This window comes from Nannobrachium achirus, assembly GCF_963921795.1.
Source record: "Nannobrachium achirus genome assembly, chromosome: 19".
Taxonomy (NCBI): Eukaryota; Metazoa; Chordata; class Actinopteri; order Myctophiformes; family Myctophidae; genus Nannobrachium; species Nannobrachium achirus.
The window spans coordinates 54701634-54720283 of NC_137826.1; the positions used below are offsets into that span (position 1 = coordinate 54701634).

General features: G+C 43.0%; 1 protein-coding gene across 3 annotated transcripts in view; it reads left to right on the forward strand.

The window, feature by feature from the left end:
- The window catches only part of LOC308305113 (uncharacterized protein), a 26482-nt gene extending 9328 nt beyond the window's left edge, over positions 1-17154 (forward strand). For 2 of the 3 annotated variants that reach the window (XM_080749791.1, XM_080749792.1), the window contains exons 8-16: positions 2348-2506; positions 4427-4546; positions 7994-8254; positions 9327-9587; positions 10422-10526; positions 12102-12117; positions 12234-12331; positions 12613-12669; positions 15763-17154. In XM_080749791.1, the coding sequence (XP_080605917.1) occupies positions 2348-2506; positions 4427-4546; positions 7994-8254; positions 9327-9587; positions 10422-10526; positions 12102-12117; positions 12234-12331; positions 12613-12669; positions 15763-15812 (1127 nt within the window). In that variant the 3' untranslated portion in view covers positions 15813-17154. Of the gene's footprint in view, positions 1-2347; positions 2507-4426; positions 4547-7993; positions 8255-9326; positions 9588-10421; positions 10546-12101; positions 12118-12233; positions 12332-12612; positions 12670-15762 lie in introns of all 3 variants that reach the window. The other variant, XR_013963087.1, reaches the window with a different exon arrangement.
- The last annotated feature ends 1496 nt before the right edge of the window (positions 17155-18650 follow it).

Consider the following 18650-nt stretch of genomic DNA (forward strand, 5'->3'; position numbering starts at 1 on the left):
TGGTCAGTACTTGGTCTAATATTGACCAGGATAGTGAAGTAGTGCCAAATCGGGGCAAGCAATATGTACATGAAGTTAAAGGACAACTTTCGTTTTTTACAACAAGGGTTCATATTTTAGATTGTAATATAGAATATAAAAGATGAGTGTTAAAATTATTTAATTTACTTCTTTCTATTGTTTTAGAGATTCTTATTTCAGTGGTTGGGGGCATGCGTTACAAGTGGCTAAATATTTCATTTTACACAGAATAAGCCCATTCCCAAGATACAACGAAACCTTTCATGGTTGGATGTGACTTATGGGGGCAAAAAGTGTTACTGTAAATAGCAATTTAGAAACTGCTGGCTTGTGTCTAAAAAGATACATATTTAGCCACTTGTACGCATGCCCCCATGCGTACTCATGCCCCACATTTTAGCATGGTAAACGCAATAAAACAAATGAACGAAGCAAATGAAAACATTTTAACACTCACTTTTTCTTTTCTCTAATTACAATCTAAAATATGAACCCTTGTTTTAAAAAAACAAAGTTGTCCTTTAAGGTTGTGAAAATTGTGACAAATTTTAGAATCGGACCCCAAAACGGACCCCAAAAGAAAATTGATGACTCATCACTAAACCATCGTTTTGAGTGGCCATTTCTTGCCCAAGGAATGTTTTTCGTGCAAAACAAATGCTTGCAATGGATTCAGAATAATTAAAAACCCTAGTTTGACCCCTCACATCCAACTTAAAGCAGATTTTTTGGGAGTCCTTTTTTCCTTTATTGTAGTGTATAGTAAGTGAAGGTAGGTAGGTCGTTTTCAAAACTTTGCCCTGATAGGATTCCTTGGGACTTCTTTCTCTCACTAAGGACATATTGAGGATACAAAATCAGTTGAGTTTGCTACTATTGCAATTTGTTTTAGGTTTAGCCTAAAATTACTGGACTATTGGCTGCTTTGAGGGTCAGCATCAGTGTTTTTGTATTCAGTGCAGGCCGCAACCGGGAGCCAGTTGAGGGAGCGGAGAAGGGGAGAGACATACGAGAACTTAGGCTGGTTGAAGACCAGTCGTGCCGCAGCATTTTGGATCAGTTGGAGAGGTTTAAGTGCACATGCCGGGAGACCAGTGAGGAGAGAGTTACAATAGTCAAGTTTTTATATGACAGATGTCTGGATGAGGAGCTGGGCTGACTCCTGGGTGAGGAAGCGTCTGATTTTCCGGATGTTATAGAGTGTGAACCTACAGGACCTGGTGACTGATGCAATGTGTGCCTTGAATGATAGCTGGCTGTCCAGGACCACTCCAAGGTTTCTAGCAGTAGGAAACTAAAGCCCCGTTTTCACTGAGTCAAACTTCTGGAAGTTTTTTCCAAATGACGGCAATTTTGAAATTCACGCCATGTGAAAACGGCCACTTATTTTGTCTTCCGTGAGTTTTGGTGTCCCAAACGTGACGGGAAAATACCTAGTCATTTTTGCCTAGGCTGGGCTGACTCCTGGGTGAGGAAGGTTATGCAACACGTTGCATAAGCGATCCTTTCTGAACCTTATGTGACACATAAGGTTCACATGTGTTGTTTCATGAAGAATATTTCTTGTAACTTGTTAAATCCATTGGTGAGAGAGAAAAGGAGAGACAAACAGACGCGAGTCGCTGCTGCTGCGTCCAGACAGTATGGGCTCACTGGTTCCGTTGCCATGTCTGCTAATTATAAGCGACTATGGTCTTGATTTCCGTAAAGTTGCTTGTATGTATTGATCGTTTCTGGCTGCTTTTTATTTGTTGTGATCTTTTAGATCGGTAATTGTCAAGTAGCTGATGTGGCGATGCTTATAGTTTTAAATTGCTTTTGTGGCCTAGATAATATCACTTTTTGGGGCTTATTTTCGTACACCTGGTTGCTTATTTCTCTCACAAAGTCTGGCAACACGGACTTTCATTCCGCGACGGTTTAGTAGTGAAAACGATGTATTTTATGGCGATGCCAGCATTTTTGCTCATGTGAAAACACCCAAAAAACAAAACTCCCGGCAAGTTGAAAATGATTATGCAAATTATTTTGCTGGAAAAATTCCGGAACTGTAGTGAAAACATGCCTAAGTCACCAATGCATTATCTATGGAAATAGTGAGATCCAGGGTTAGGTATAGGGTTAGTGTTGGAATTGGAAAGGAGACATGTCGTAATGGAGACATGTCGGAATGGAGAGATGCAACCGCAATGCTTATGTTGGTAAAAGGAATCTGAACCTAGAGTAATCTTTCCCCTCCTCTCTCTCTCTCTCTCTCTCTCTCTCTCTCTCTCTCTCTCTCTCTCTCTCTCTCTCTCTCTCTCTCTCTCTCTCTCTCTCATTCCAGTGTCTCTGAGAGTCAGTCCTGACAGATCTCAGTTCCTTGCAGGTGAGTCCATCTCACTGAGCTGTGAGGTAGAAGGGAAGCCTGTCCATGGATGGTCTGTGGATAGAAATCGAGGCAAATACCAGACAACCTGCAACGATTGGTGGGGAACCTTCAGAGGTATGGATGGATGGATTGATGGATGGATGGATGGATGGATGGATGGATGGATGGATGGATGGATGGATGGATGGCATTTAAAGAGGTGGTGCCATGATTCCCCCCCCCCCCCCCCTCGCATATACTCTGAAGAACCGTGTCGCTTGAGTGTCCTTCCTTCCGAAGCCTCTGTGTCCGAAGCCTCTGTGATGTCAGTGTGATGTCAGCGAGTTGTGACATCACTTCCTGTACAGGGCGGCTACACGAAATGTGGATAACACTATATATGGAGATAGTCCAGTCCATCATGTCATATGGGACTACCGTCATAAAAAGTAGCCATTGTTAGGCCGGAGTCATTGGCTGTCTAAACATGGAGATGTGGATAACACTATATATGGAGATAGTCTAGTCCAATATGTCATATGGGACTACCGTCATAGACAGTAGCCATTGTTAATCCGGACTCAATGTCACATGACATACTTTTTATGCCCATATATGAGTCCTAACATGGAGATGTGGATAACACTATATATGGAGATAGTCTAGGGACGGTAGTGATGATGACATCAGTCTGACAACATTCATTGTGATGGCACACTCACAGAATCAATTTTATGCCCATACATGGAGTTCCCTGACTATGTTATGTCAAAACATGCCCATATGTGGACATTACCAAATATGGGCATTTCCAGATATGTCCTTAACTCACTTACTGCCAATTTAAAATGCCCTTCGAGTGGCACTAGTGCCAGAAGCCTCCATAGACTCCCATGTAATTTATAGTGCACAGATCATGCACGCCCATGCACAGATCATGCACCATGTTTGTGCAGGCTGTTCACAGCTTTCAAACAAAAAAAAAAGATTGGAAATCCGTTCAGGCATTCATGATTTATCAGCCATAATGTTTTCTTCAGATGTAAACAAAAATGGCTGCCATGTTTGAAAGATGGGGTTGTATGGGGGGTGGAACATGCAAAATCGCGATTGAAATCATGTTTACTAGATTTAATTGGGTCAAAAAAAAAAAAAAAAAAAATTTTTTTTTTTTTTTTTTTTCCAAGTAAAAGTCGCCCAAAGTCGCTTGGCAGGGAACTCCATAGTGAGAAAGTTGCTCTAAAAGTCGCCTGGCACTGTATGAGTTAATATTGATAACATTGGGACAGGGATCTCCATATATGGGCATAAAACGTATGTTAATTAGTAAAGCCAAGCTTGGGTTTGATGCCTTGCGATTTCTATATTTGGACATAAATGTGTACCCAATAGGTCATCATCTGCTCACACCCTAGGTGGGGTTGGCGATAGGGCCTTTCTGTGTGGAGTTTGCGTGTTCTCCCGTGTCTCCTAGGGTTGATACCCTCACAAAAACATGAACAAACTCTCCCCAGAATGACAACAACTAGAATCGTCAGAGAAACGCTGTGGTTGGCCAGATTGTCAAGAATTGGCGCGACCTCGCCCTTTAGGGCGAGGTTGCATGTCACCCTGAGGTCGCATTCCACCCTCGGGTGTCTTACTAGTTATACTAGGAGGAAGATTTTCTTCCAAAAAAGTGTACAGAAATAGTTAAAATTATGTTTTTATGTGGCCACACCCACCAGTTCATTGGTATGCGTGGTTGTCATGGTGGGTGGTGACCCAGCTGAAGTTAGCCACACCCAAGTATGTTGGGTGAATGGTAATTAGGGGAGGGGTTGATTCTGTGATGTAATAAGTATGTGTGTTTTTGGACTGGCACGTTTGACCCCACAAGGTGGCAGCCTACAGCTAAAATCCAAATAGAAAGGCAATACATAATTGCTCATAACAACCACACCAGGGGGTCTAATTAAGTACTGTCAACCTCCTAGACACATGAAAACCAGAAAAAGTACAAAACTATGGCACCGCCTCTTTAACTGAAATCCATTTCAATGTGATTCTGTGCAGGAGGGTTTTGTATCATCAACACGAACTATCATTCACACGATGGACGTTGGGACAGTGGACACTACTGGTGTCAGACTGAATCAGGAGAAGTCAGCCGATCCATCTACATTATGATCACAGGTACAATCACTCAAAAAGTCTGGAAAAGGAGAGATACACTTATTTTAACATTCATACTGTCACAGTATGCTATGTTGCTCTGCTATAGTAATACGTGGCAGGTTCGCTTGCATGCATTTCAAAGGACGAATAGGGAAAAGGGCACATTTTCTACCTCTTTCTACCTCTACCTCCCTCGGGAATTCACATCTGTTGTCCTGCTGACTGTGTACTGTCCGCCAAGCGGCAGTGCAGCGTCGGCAAGAGACTGTGGCTAACTTCCAGACACATTATCCTAGTGCTCTCATTCTGGTGAACGGTGACTTTAACCAGGTGAAAGTCTCCAGTGTTCTGCCTGATTTCTCCCAATATGTCACTTGCAAAACTAGAGGTGAAAATACACTTGATCTACTGTATGCTAATGTCAGGAATGCATACAGCTATGTCCCCCTCCCCCCTGTTGATGGCTCTGATCATTCCATGGTGAAACTGGTCCCGTCCCTATCTACCAGTGGTGAGACGGGTTCCAGCTAGAATGTGCAGTGCTGGTCTGAGGAGGTGGAGGAGAGACTCAGATTTGAATTTGAGATGACAGATTGGGACTCATTTCTCAGTGAGCATGGAGAGGATGTTGATAGCCTTTGTCAGGTCATCACTGACTACATCGTTTTTTTTGTGAGAATGCATGTGTTCCTAATAAGAAGGTCTGCTGTTTCTCTAACAACAAACCGTGGATGACAAAGGAAATCATTGACCTCCTTAACACATTCCCCGCCATTTAACAATACCTTCGTACTCTATGACAAAAAAAAAGAATCAATGAATACATGAAGCTAGTTAGCATTTGTTTTTGTTTTTTAGGTTTTTTCAGAACTTTGATTATATTGTGTTTTTTCTAGATAGATATCCATTTGCATTTGTTATATTGTTGATGATGTACTGACATATTATCTTGTTTATTATTGTGATGTTATCTGCTTATTGTAAGTCGCTTTGGATTAAAAGCGTCTGCTAAATGCCTAAACTGTAAACTGTAAACTGTAAACTATGGTGCCTCTGGTCTCCATAGACTTCCATGTAATTCATAGTGCACGGATCATGCACACCCATGCCTAGATAATGCACCACGTGTGTCCACATTGCTCACAGCTTTCAAACAAAAAAAATCCGATTGGAAATCCGTTCAGGCATTCATGAGATAGAAGCCATTATGTTTTCCTAAAATGTAAACAAAGATGGCTGCCATGTTTGATAGATGGGGTTGCTATGGGGGTTAAACATGCAATTTCGCGAAAAAAAAAATTCTCGGGACTATCGGGCCTGGCAGGGAAAGACATTGAAATAATCTCGGGACTATCGGGCCTGGCATGCATTAAGAGGAAAAGGGATTTGTTCCTGGCTGGTGATCTAGAGGGGGTGAGGGTGGTGGTGGGCGAGCTGAAAGTAGTCACAGCTCAGGCTAAGGTGTGCTACAAAGCTAAGCTGGAGAACTGTCTGCAGGAGAACAACACTAGACAGGTGTGGGGGGGGTTCAGAAAGATCACAGGGTAATTCGAATTAGATATTGGGGTATAGAAAAAGTTAACAGACCACCGCGTGGTGGAGACCACAATCGTCTCCTACTACAACGTGAGGCTTTCTATATCTTTACGCTCAATACTATGGCCCCTCACGGCCTTAATGAGGAATTTGACATGAAACCATTTCTGGTCTAGTTTTTCATTTTGTTTTTCAAAAAATGCTTTTTAATCTTTTTAATCTTTGTGTAGTTCCGCATAGGCATCAAGTCTGATGTCATATGCCTTATGCCATTAATGTCCATATGTGTCCATAACTTGAATTTTACTTATTTTTGTACTATTTGTATGGTTTCAGGTTTATTGTTTTTACTCAAGTGTTTTATTTTGCAGTTTATTTTTCTTACTCTGCATTACTGATAATACTATCTGTAACCCCCCATTCTCTGATTTATTATAAATATGTTTTATTGTTACCTATGTATAGGCTAGACACTGTCAATCAGCAGCCTTCTCTGGTAATTTGGGTGGGCGGGGTTATCTGGGATGATTATTGTGAGCAGCTGTGTTTCACTGCCACACACCCACTGCAATGAGTATTTAACATTTGTATTTCCTGTATGATACCATGCCTGAAGAAGACCCGCACAGGGTCGAAACGTTGCCAAATAAAACAATACTGGGAGTTTTAAAGACGGTGTGCGAGCCTCTTCCCCTCTCTCTCCTCCTCCCTCTCCTCTGACCCTCACCATTGAACAAGTGAGGCGCCTACTCGCCCAGACCAACACCAGGAAAGCTGCGGGACCTGATAAGTTCAACTCTCGGGTGCTTAAGGCCTGTGCAGAGCAGCTTGCTGTCCCCTTCACACATCTCTTTAATCTCTCCCTGAGGACGGCGAGGGTGCCACAGCTGTGGAAGTCCTCCTGCATCCTCCCAGTGCCTAAGAAGACCCGTCCCTCTGTCTTCTTAAATGACTAAAGACCAGTTGCTTTGACCTTACAGGTCATGAAGGTCTTTGAGCGGCTGGTACTGAACCAACTGAGACCAAAAGTTAGTGATCATCTGGATCCCCTTCAGTTTGCTTATCAGGCCAACATCGGGGTTGATGACGCCATCACCTACATGCTCAACAAGGCCCTCACCCACCTCGAAGATCTGGGCTGCACAGTCAGAATCATGTTTTTTGACTTCTCCAGCGCCTTCAACACTATCCAGCCTATTCTGCTTGCGGAGAAGCTCACGCTGATGGGGGTGGAAAGGGGCCTGGTTGCATGGATTACGGACTACCTCTCGGGCAGACCGCAGTACGTGAGGTTGCAGAACTGTAGATCTGATGTGCTGGTGAGCATTACTGGTGCCCCGCAGGGTACTGTACTCTCTCCTTTCCTGTTCACTCTCTATACTTCTGATTTCTGCTTCAACTCCAAGACCTGTCATCTACAGAAGTTCTCAGATGATTCCGTGGTGATCAGCCAGATCTCTGGTGAAAACATGACTGAGCATGATGGTGTGGTGAAGGACTTTGTGCAGTGGAGCGAGGCCAACCATCTCCGGCTTAATGCTAGCAAGACCAAGGAGATGGTCGTGGACTTTGGTACGACTAATCGTGTACCCCCGGTGCCTAGCACCATAAACGGAGAGGTGGTGGAGTGGGAAACCAGAGCCCCTGGTTGTCCAAGGTTCGATTCCAGGCCAGGGTAGCAATGTCAATGTGTGTCCCTGAGCAAGACTCTTAACCCCTAATTGCTCACGCGCTCCTTGTGGGCAGCGAATCAGCTGGGTTGGGTTGAAAATACAGAATTTCCCTTGCGGGAGGAAATAGGTATTTATTATTATACTGATATCAGTGCATGCAAATACTCTGCTGTTGTTGGTTCTATAGATCTTCATAACTCACTGCTGTTGGTTCTATAGATGTTCATACAGTAACTCAACATGATGTTGGTTATAGCTCGAGATGTGATCCTGCAGAGTCCGACGCTTCCTGTGATGGAGGGAAGTGATGTCACACTCCGCTGCCTGTCCAGAAGCAGGACAACTGGTGAACCATCCTCTGACCTCCCAGCTGATTTCTATAAAGACGGCTCCCTCATCAGGACCGAGTCTACAGGACAGATGACCATCCACGGTGTTTACAAGTCTGATGAAGGACTGTACAAGTGTAACATCTCTGACCTTGGAGAGTCAACAGAGAGCAGGATGGATGTGATTGGTGAGATAGATATGCAATATTACTGAATGAATAGACTAGACCAGACCCGTAGAATGGAGAGCGTTATGACACTTATGTCAACTCCCATTGCAAGCATGGAAAGCTATGGAAGTAGCTAGCTTAGCCTAGCTTACTGGAGCCTGTTCTCATTCTTAGCGAGCCTTTGCTGCTCTTCAGCCCCGTCCGCCCCCATTATAAACGAGGCATTTTCACTCGCCGATAAGTAGACTAAATCACGTCTTTTCTCCCATTTTAATAATGTTGTCTACCTTTGAGAGGCCCATGAATGAGTTAAAAACGGGAAAAAGACGTGATTTAGTCTACTTACCAGCGAGTGAAAATGCCTCGGTTATAATGGTCAGTATCATGAGCGCACCACTTTGATCTGTCCCTCACTCTGGCCCTAAGTCTAGCTTCTGGCCCTGACTCGGTCGCTCACTGTGGCCCTGACCCGATCCCTCACTCTGGCCCTAAGTCTGCCCTAAGTCTGCCCTAAGTCTGGCCTAAGTCTGGCCCTCACTCTGGCCCTAAGTCTGGCCCTCACTCTGGCCCTGACCCGGTCCCTCACTCTGGCCCTGACCCGGTCAGATGATTCCGTGGTGATCAGCCAGATCTCTGGTGAAAACATGACTGAGCATGATGGCGTGGTGAAGGACTTTGTGCAGTGGAGCGAGGCCAACCATCTCCGGCTTAATGCTAGCAAGACCTAGGAGATGGTCGTGGACTTTCGTACGACTAATCGTGTACCCCCGGTGCCTAGCACCATAAACGGAGAGGTGGTGGAGTGGGAAACCAGAGCCCCTGGTTGTCCAAGGTTCGATTCCAGGCCAGGGTAGCAATGTCAATGTGTGTCCCTGAGCAAGACTCTTAACCCCTAATTGCTCACGCGCTCCTTGTGGCCAGCGAATCAGCTGGGTTGGGTTGAAAATACAGAATCAGTGCATGCAAATACTCTGCTGTTGGTTCTATAGATCTTCATAACTCACTGTTGTTGGTTCTATAGATCTTCATAACTCACTGCTGTTGATTCTATAGATGTTCATACAGTAACTCAACATGATGTTGGTTCTAGCTCGAGATGTGATCCTGCAGAGTCCGACGCTTCCTGTGATGGAGGGAAGTGATGTCACACTCCACTGCCTGTCCAGAAGCAGGACAACTGGTGAACCATCCTCTGACCTCCCAGCTGATTTCTATAAAGACGGCTCCCTCATCAGGACCGAGTCTACAGGACAGATGACCATCCACGGTGTTTACAAGTCTGATGAAGGACTGTACAAGTGTAACATCTCTGACCTTGGAGAGTCAACAGAGAGCGGGATGGATGTGATTGGTGAGATAGATATGCAATATTACTGAATGAATAGACTAGACCAGACCCGTAGAATGGAGAGCGTTATGACACTTATGTCAACTCCCATTGCAAGCATGGAAAGCTATGGAAGTAGCTAGCTTAGCCTAGCTTACTGGAGCCTGTTCTCATTCTTAGCGAGCCTTTGCTGCTCTTCAGCCCCGTCCGCCCCCATTATAAACGAGGCATTTTCACTCGCCGATAAGTACACTAAATCACGTCTTTGCAAAAATAGCAAATGGATAAGCGGTTGGATCATAATTAGGCACACATCACTTGGATGGTTCCAAATTAAGGATTTTTTTTTTTTTTGTGGAAAAGTTATGTTTCTGTTTCTTTTCTTTTTATCATGTAATTGTTAAATTGTTTATGTATTTATTTATTTATTCATTTATTATTTTGGGTTATTTATTATTTGATTTGAAGTATGGCATGACAAGCTTTGTTTACATATTTTGACAAGAAAGTCTTTGTCATGTGTTTTTGAAGGAAAGGACGAAAAGACCAATCCTAAAGTGTTTTAATGTATAAGAAAAGAGATAATGCTGTCTGTCTGTCTGTCTGTCTGTCTGTCTGTCTGTCTGTCTGTCTGTCTGTCTGTCTGACTGACTGACTGACTGACTGACTGACTGACTGACTGACTGACTGACTGACTGACTGACTCACTCACTCTCGCTAGCGGGGGCTAAACATAAGCCCAATCTGATTTGTGTTGCCCTACTCTTCAAAATGTGACTCTGTAAATACCAGCGAAGACTGAATGTTTAATATTTGACATCAAAGAGATTCTCTCTTAAATGTCTCATTCTGTTCTAGAACCAGACTCTGTCTCCCTGCCTCCATATTTCTACCCTCTGCTGGGTGCTGGAGTCTCCATCTTTCTGATGATCCTGGGTCTGTGTCTCTGGAAGAAATGCAGAGGTGCGTCAATGATACGCGCGTAAGCACGCACGCACGCACGCATGCACACAATCTGTAGGAGTAGTTGTAGACTAGCAGTGTGCTGTACAATTTGGAGCCCCAACATTAGGTTAACTCAATTGCTTGAAACATTTCCTGAAACTTAAAAAGCTTTAACCACTTAGTTGAGAGAGATGAAGCAGGGACCCCCACAACCTTTTCATAGAGTCCATATAGTTTCATTGTTTGACAGCATCAGTGTATTTTGGATTCATGTAAATGTGTGTTTTCAGATATTTAATCACGTACCGTCAATACTTAATAAACATTACCTTTCACTCTTTACTTAGTCTGCCCTTTCTCCCCTCTACACCTAACCTCTTTGCCAAAAATAGACGATCTACAAGCTCACAACGCCTCGCAGCGCAAGGCGTTGTGAGCTTGTAGATCTGCTATTTGTGTCTAAAGTTCTCAGAATAAGGACACTAGGGTTCAAGTGGTTAATATAAAAAAGTAGAAAAAAGTTTCTATCACACAAAGATTTGGAGGACCCCCTGTTGTAACTCTGAGGACCCCCTAGGGGTCCCGGACCCTTTCTCTAAACTCCCCCAAAGTGCAGTGTATTCCTGATGCTTCAGCATGATTGCTTCATCTTAAGGACAAACACAATGCTTTTTGTACATAGGATTTTGCATGCGATGCTTTACTGTGTCAAAGTACACTGAATGTGCACTTAAGTCTCTCCAACTGATCCAAAATACCGCGGCACGACTGGTCTTCAACCAGCCAAAATTCTCACATGTCTCCCCCCTTCTCCGCTCCCTCCACTGGTTCCCGGTTGCGGCCCGCACTGAATACAAAACACTGATGCTGACCTTCAAAGCAGCCAAAGGTACGGCTCCTCCATACCTCCAAAACCTGATCAACCCCTACAACCCCACCCGTTCACTCAGATCAGCCAACACAGGGATGCTGACAGAATCCTCGCTAAAAGCCCCATGACAAAAATCCACTCGTCCTAGACATGCAATTTGCCCTACTGGCCCCCAAACTGTGGAATAAACTCCCTGTCGCACTTAAAACTACAGACTCACTCCCTAGCTTCCACCGTGGACTGAAGACTCACCTCTTCAGACTCCACCTAAACCCATAGCACTACTGTAACACTCCCCCTTCCCTCAAAGACCATACATGAAGCAAGATAGCATTTTTAGGTTTTAGAAACGTTTTTTTTTTTTTTACTGATTAGATGTGTCTACCTATGTTATTGTCTTTTCTAGATTGATATTCCTATGCATTGTTACATTGTTGTTGATGTACTGTCATATTATCTTGCTTGTTATATTATGTATTATATTATATGTATTACCTGCTTATTGTAAGTCGCATTGGATTAAAAACGTCTGCCAATGCCTAAATTGCCAATTGTAAATTGTAATGGAAATCGTATACAGTACATAGAGGATACATCTTTTTGGCATCTGCTATTGCAACTTACAACTGTTTAGTGTAAGGAAGATCTGCCACCTCAAATTCACAACCTACAATTGTGTATAAGTGTATAAAGATTGTATTTTTATTTATTTGTATTTACAGATCCATGTTGTGTCCGGTAAGTACATTATTTATCTCTGTCTACTTATCAACATGACAGCAGTACACGGTACATTCTATCTTGTGTTCTCATTCATTCATTCATTCATTCATTCATTCATTCATTCATTACAGACCCGTTCAGTCTCAGGTAACCAATCAGGGCACTGCTTTAGGCCAGATGACCAATCAAATTGGGGCTCCTGATGATCTGTACTGCCCACTGCAGCACGGTCAGTCTGACAACTTCTAACTTTTATAACTTTTAACTTTATATAATCTTGATTGATTTCCCTAAAGCTGACTAATTAGCTCATTGCATCTCAAATGGCGTGTACCCCTATTGGGTACGCAGGGTACTTCGAAATAATGCATTGAATAATGTAGAAATGTGTATTTGCCGTTATGCTGTTTTGTTTTTGAACACATTGGCATTGGAACTGGAGTTTTTATGTACATTGTATAATCAAAATACTGTAGTCACAACATTAATGGTTATTTTGTTTACCTTTAGGTGAAGGTGACACAAATGTCTATGGCGTAATCCAGCACCCTGATGACTATGAAAATGGTACAGTTATGCTTTTATTGTGGAAACGTAATGTTGGGAGTGTAATTGTGCTTCAGGTTCAGATGTGTCACTTGATTTGTTATAAATGTTTTAGTGCTCCTGATGAGCACAGTACCATCTCGGTCCTCTGTCAGATGTTTTGTTTACAGTGTAGTGTGACTAGCGCTGGTCCATAGTGTGTCCATAAGGTGTTCTCCTTAATGCTATGGTACTGATGATCCCTTGCGCCCGCAGGAAAGGCTGCGCACCCTCTCGTCTGTAGTAAAACAATAAAATACAGTTGCTATACTCACTGAAATAATGATGGCTTTAGGGAGTTCAAAGCCTACTTTCCTTAGTGGGAACACTCTGAGCCCCCCCACCTCACGTCTAAAAAAAATTGGCCAGGAAAAGAAAATTTTTACCGAAAGGCAAGATCTGGTCAATGGACATTTCTAACACATTGGTTCCTAAACTGGGGTCCCATGATTCGGGAGTGAGAATTATGTTGTAGATTCTAACCCAACCCTTAGCTGAGGACACACACACTACATATGGTATAAATTTGTATTGTAGATTAAACATTTTCATAGATTTCATAGATAGCTTTGTAAACATAATATATGCTGGGTTCATGTTATATTCATGTCTAATGTCAGTCATTTAACCACTTAACTGTAAACCGTCAATAGCCTATAGTAAACTTCAACTTTGGCTCTGTACTTGGTCTCCTCTTTGTCCCCTCTACACTAAATGTCTTGCCCCCCTGTAGTAACTCTGAGGACCCCCTATGGGTCCCGGACCCCCTCTTGAAGACCCCTGACATAAAGTGTATAACGATCGTTCTCCGCTTGACCCAGACTGGTGCCTCACTTGAATCAAAATGAGAATTATTATTATTACCCCAGGTTGGCAGAGGGAGAGCAGAGCCCAGGATTACATAGGCCATTGGCACTGGGTGGAAAAAATGGGTTACAAAATTGTGGGATAAAAATTATAGAGAGAAAAAAAAAAAAAAAGAGAATTATTACTTTATAGCCGTAGTTCTAAAAAGTCCTCAAGTCTAGGTGTGTTGTTCCTGCTGATTGGAAAAAGGAATTAATGATTGAAAACATGTTGAAAATAATACACTGACCAATTTGTCCAATGTATTGTGCAAAATAGGTTATGGTAAATTTACCCCCATTGATTCCGGACGGGGATCCACATTTATTTGGCTCCCCATCCGGAATCAATAGGGGTACATTTATTGTAATCAAATTGTTGTCTTAGGAATGCGACAAAAAACAAAAAATATTATTGAACCCAAGTCTGCATGGTGTGAGTAATCTTTAGAAGAAAAGTCATTTTGGGGTGAACTACTCCTTTAATCTATCTATAAATGCGAGAAGTCTCTGCGTGCGTGTCTGTCTGTCTGCGTGTCTGTCTGTAATCCGCGTATCTCGAGAACCGTTCGTCCCACCGGCTTCAGATTCGGCACACGCGTTCCCCGCCGCGGCGCGGAGTGCAGTGCCGGGCCTCGACCCGACCCGACGCGCGGTTTTCCAGAACCGGCGCGAAACGTTCGGAATCTCTTTATGCAGGGCTGATTGTTGACATCAGGCTAATCCGGAGGAAATCGGCACAAGCGCTGACTCATTGTGACATCACATCATAAAAGGCTCTGACATCACGTCACGCCACATGAGTCAACAAAAAATGCCATGGTTACGTATTCTGATGTTCCTATATGGGCATAAAAGGACACAGGCAAACATATGGTCAAAACAGCTCTTATGACAACAGGTATAATGGGGTTTGCATTAAATGGTGGGGCATTCATTCCCTATTTCAAATTCGGCATGCGCGTTCCCCGCCGCAGCAGGTAGTGCAGTGCCCGGCCTCGACCCGATCCGATACGCGATTTTCTGGAACCAGCACGAAAGGTTCGGATTCTGATGTCTGACATCAGGGTTTTCCGGAACCGGCACTGTGTCTGCATAGATCTCCATTTATGGGCATAAAATGGATGCAGATAGACAGATACGGATATCTCCATATATGAGCATAAATGGACACAGGCAAACAGATGGTCAAAGATCTCCATATATAGGCATAAAATGGACGCAAAAAGACAGATACAGATATCTCCATATATGGGCATAAATGGACACAGGCAAACAGATGGTCAAAACGGGTCCTATGACAACAGGTATAATGGGGTTTGCATTAAAGGGGGAACCAGCACTGTGTCTGCAACACAGTCGGAGGCACAGACAGATACAAAGATCTCCATAATGGGCATAAAGGGACACAGACAAACAGATACAGAGATCTCCATATATTAGCATAAATGGACACAGGCAAACAGATGGTCAATACAGGTCCTACAGAGATCTCCATATATGGGCATAAAATGGACGCAGACAGACAGATAACTCCATATATGGGCATAAATGGACACAGGCAAACAGATAGTCAAAACGGGTCCTATGACAACAGGTATAATGGGGTTTGCATTAAAGGGCAGGGCATTCATCCCCTATTTACATTGTTCCCGAGTTGGCCAGGGCGCCGACTAGACGCTCGGCCGGCCGAGCTTCTAGTACATTATAATTGCCCTATACAACGCACATGTAAAGTCAAAAACAACTTAAATATTGTATTTATTTTAGAAATAGTTCATCTTTCACTCAATAGGGGAAACTCCTTTCACAAGTTGATGTAATTTGCCCATGTGTCATCTATGGACTGTATGGACCATGGACCGTATGAAAGTGCTAAAAAAAGAAAGAAAAACAACATAATATTCCTAAAGTTAATATGATCATCAACAATATTTAAAAATGTTTGTATTTCACATGCATTTCATACATTCCTAAAGGGACCACACATGGACAAACTATTTCTTATTTATTTTATGTTACAATCTAGTTATAGAGGGCATTTACAATGTATTAAGGCATATAAGGCCATATTAGCCAGGGATCCTTTTAAGATGGAAGGGGAATTGAATTCAGTGAATGACAGAACTCTGCCAACCAATTGAGAGTAGAATTCACTTCAGTATTCATCAAATATGAGCCACATTCTGCAAAGCTCCCGATTCACTTTCAACTCATGTTTCACTTACAGACTCTTCAAGACCTGAACGTGAAGCTGATGAAGTTTATCCAAACGTGTGAAATCAGCCATGAGTCTTCATGAGATGAAACTATTTGATACTGGTTGTGGAGGAAATGCAATGTATTGTATCTTTAGTGTCGGGTCTGTCAAAAACATTTTTTTTGTGTTTTTTTAAGAATTTAAATTAAAAAATTAACTAAACTAGTGAAAAGTTTGAAACTCGGAGATACAAGGTCTCTGCCCGACAGTTTACAGTTTACAGTTTAGGCATTTAGCAGACGCTTTTAATCCAAAGCGACTTACAATAAGCAGATAACATCACAATAATAAATAAGATAATATGTCAGTACATCATCAACAATATAACAAATGCAAATAGATATCTATCTAGAAAAAAAAAACACAATATAATCAAAGTTCTAAAAACCTAAAAAACAAAAACAAATGCTAACTAGCTTCATGTATGGTCATTGATTTTTTTCTGTAGTGCTAAGGGTTTAGGTGGAGTCTGAAAAGGTGAGTCTTCAGTCCACGGCGAAAGCTAGCGAGTGAGTCCGTTGTTCTAAGTGCGACAGGGAGTTTATTCCACAACTTGGGGGCCAGGAGGGCAAACTGTCTCGGACGAGTGGATTGGACAGTGACGTTTTGCATTTTGATGATCATATTTTCATTCTAAAGGATATACATTGGACAACATAGTGTAGCATCTAGCATGGCATTCTATTTAAAAGAAAATACATTGGAAGACATAATGTGTAGCATGGTATTTATTTTGACATTGTATGAGATTGTGTTGCACAACATTTAAGTGTTTTTTTCTTCTTCTTCTTTTTTACATTGGACAAAACATAGACAACAGCATGGCATTTTTTATGTTTTTACATTGGTCTACAATGGTAACATCAGAATATAGTGCTTTAAGCTTTTCATAAACTTTCACTTATCCTGCCTTAAATGAAACAATTTGTATATATATATATGAATAATTATGTATTTAAAACAGGAGCGTGTTGATATTTCGACACAACATTTGTTTGACGTTCCATTTGTTTGACACGGGTGAATGCTAACCTGATGAAATGCTAACCTGCCGACGCTGGTGAATGCTAACCTGGTGAATGTTAACCACTATGCCTAAACCTAACCCTAACCTCAGTAAAACTATGCCTAAACCTAACCCTAAAACCCTATAACCCTGTGTGAACACAGGCCACTGTTTCAGATGAGACTTTTACTGATCTTCTCAAAAACGGTAAATATAGTGTCATGACTGGCTCAGGTCATAACAAAAGATTGGGGAGAGGAGACGTGGCAAAAGTTTAACAAAGTGTATTTATTAAATAAAGCCTAACAGAACAAACTAAATAAAGTTGTCAGCAACAGAACATAAGGGCAAAAGGATCCTATGAAGTGTGGAGTCAGTCATCAGTGGTGTAAATGTGGATGTGTGGAGCATGGTGTGGTGCGGGCTGGTGGATGGAAAGTAAAGCTAAAACTATCAAAACAGAACGGAACAGAACAGGGGCATGGAGAAGAGGCTGATGGAGACATCTACCTCCTCTGGATCTCTCCTTCACAATAGCGAGTTTAAGCTAGATGGTTTTCAATACGGCAACGCCAGGCGGACTACGGCTGCTATGACGTAATCGCCGTAGCGATCAAAATGGTTAAGCAAAGCCTCGGCGGCGACAGGTTCCCACCCCTTTCACCGAACGCTTTGGTTCCCATGGCGACGCATACACGCAGCAGACAGAGTAGGCGCTACGTGGGAAGGGACCTTCTGCCGTAGTAGAGGCGGCCGCGGCGACGGCAGGTTTAACTATCGAGCGCGGATCATTTCCGATTACCGTTGCCATCTGCCGTTGCCGTAGCGAGCTTAAACTCGCTAATGGCATGGGCAGGCTACTCGAGGCACCGGGCCCAGGTGCTCTCCAATGAGCCCAACGAGCCAATGAGGCCCCACCCGGCTCACCTATAGAACATAGTTAGCAAGGCAGGCACCCCTCTAATGACCCAGACTATTAGTGTGGGGCATCACAAACAGTTCTATAGATAACATGATATCCTATACAGTAAATATAGTGTAAGGCGTCCCACACACAGCTGCGTGAAACATCTTCTCCGTATCGGCTGAGAATGGCCACTGGGGCGCCATACTAATGCATTGTCAATGGAAGGTTGTTTGGTGTTTTGTCGTTGCCGTGTCTCTTGGCCAAAAGACAGGCTGCGGTTGAGCTTGAGACACGGCAACGACAAAAAACCAAGCAACCTTCCATTGACAATGCATTAGTACGGCGCCCACAGTGGCCATTCTCAGACGATACGGAGAAGATGTTTCACGCAGCTGTGTGAGTCCAGCCTAACAGTTCTATAATCACAGAGGGATGTTGATGGATTGAACTGAATATCAAGGTTCAAGGTTCAAGGTTCAACTTTATTGTCAACAATACCAATTTACAAGTAAAAGGGCAAGTGAAATTCATTGTGCGCAAGCAAAGCAGCAGCTACAGTCTTAAGAATACCACATTAAAATCAGTGTTAAGTTGCTAAAAGAACTAAGCTACTTAATATGTCTATATGTTAAGATCTAAAACTACCTAAAGTGCAAAAAACTCGAGTGCAAACTGCAAAATTGTGCAAAGTGCAAAATTGTGCAAATGCCAATACATAAGCCAGCAGACATATGGCCATATAGTCCGGGCCGTGTAGTTCAGTGTTTGTTCATGAGTCTGATGGCGGTCAGGTAGAAGGTACTCCAGAGTCTTTGAGTGCGGCTGGCGAGGCTGAGGTAGCGCTTGCCTGGCCGCGGCCTCGTTGTTGGCTTGAACAGGCCGTGGCCGGGATGGTGGACGTCCCCGACAATTCGCTCAGCCTTAGCCACACATCGCTTCTCATAT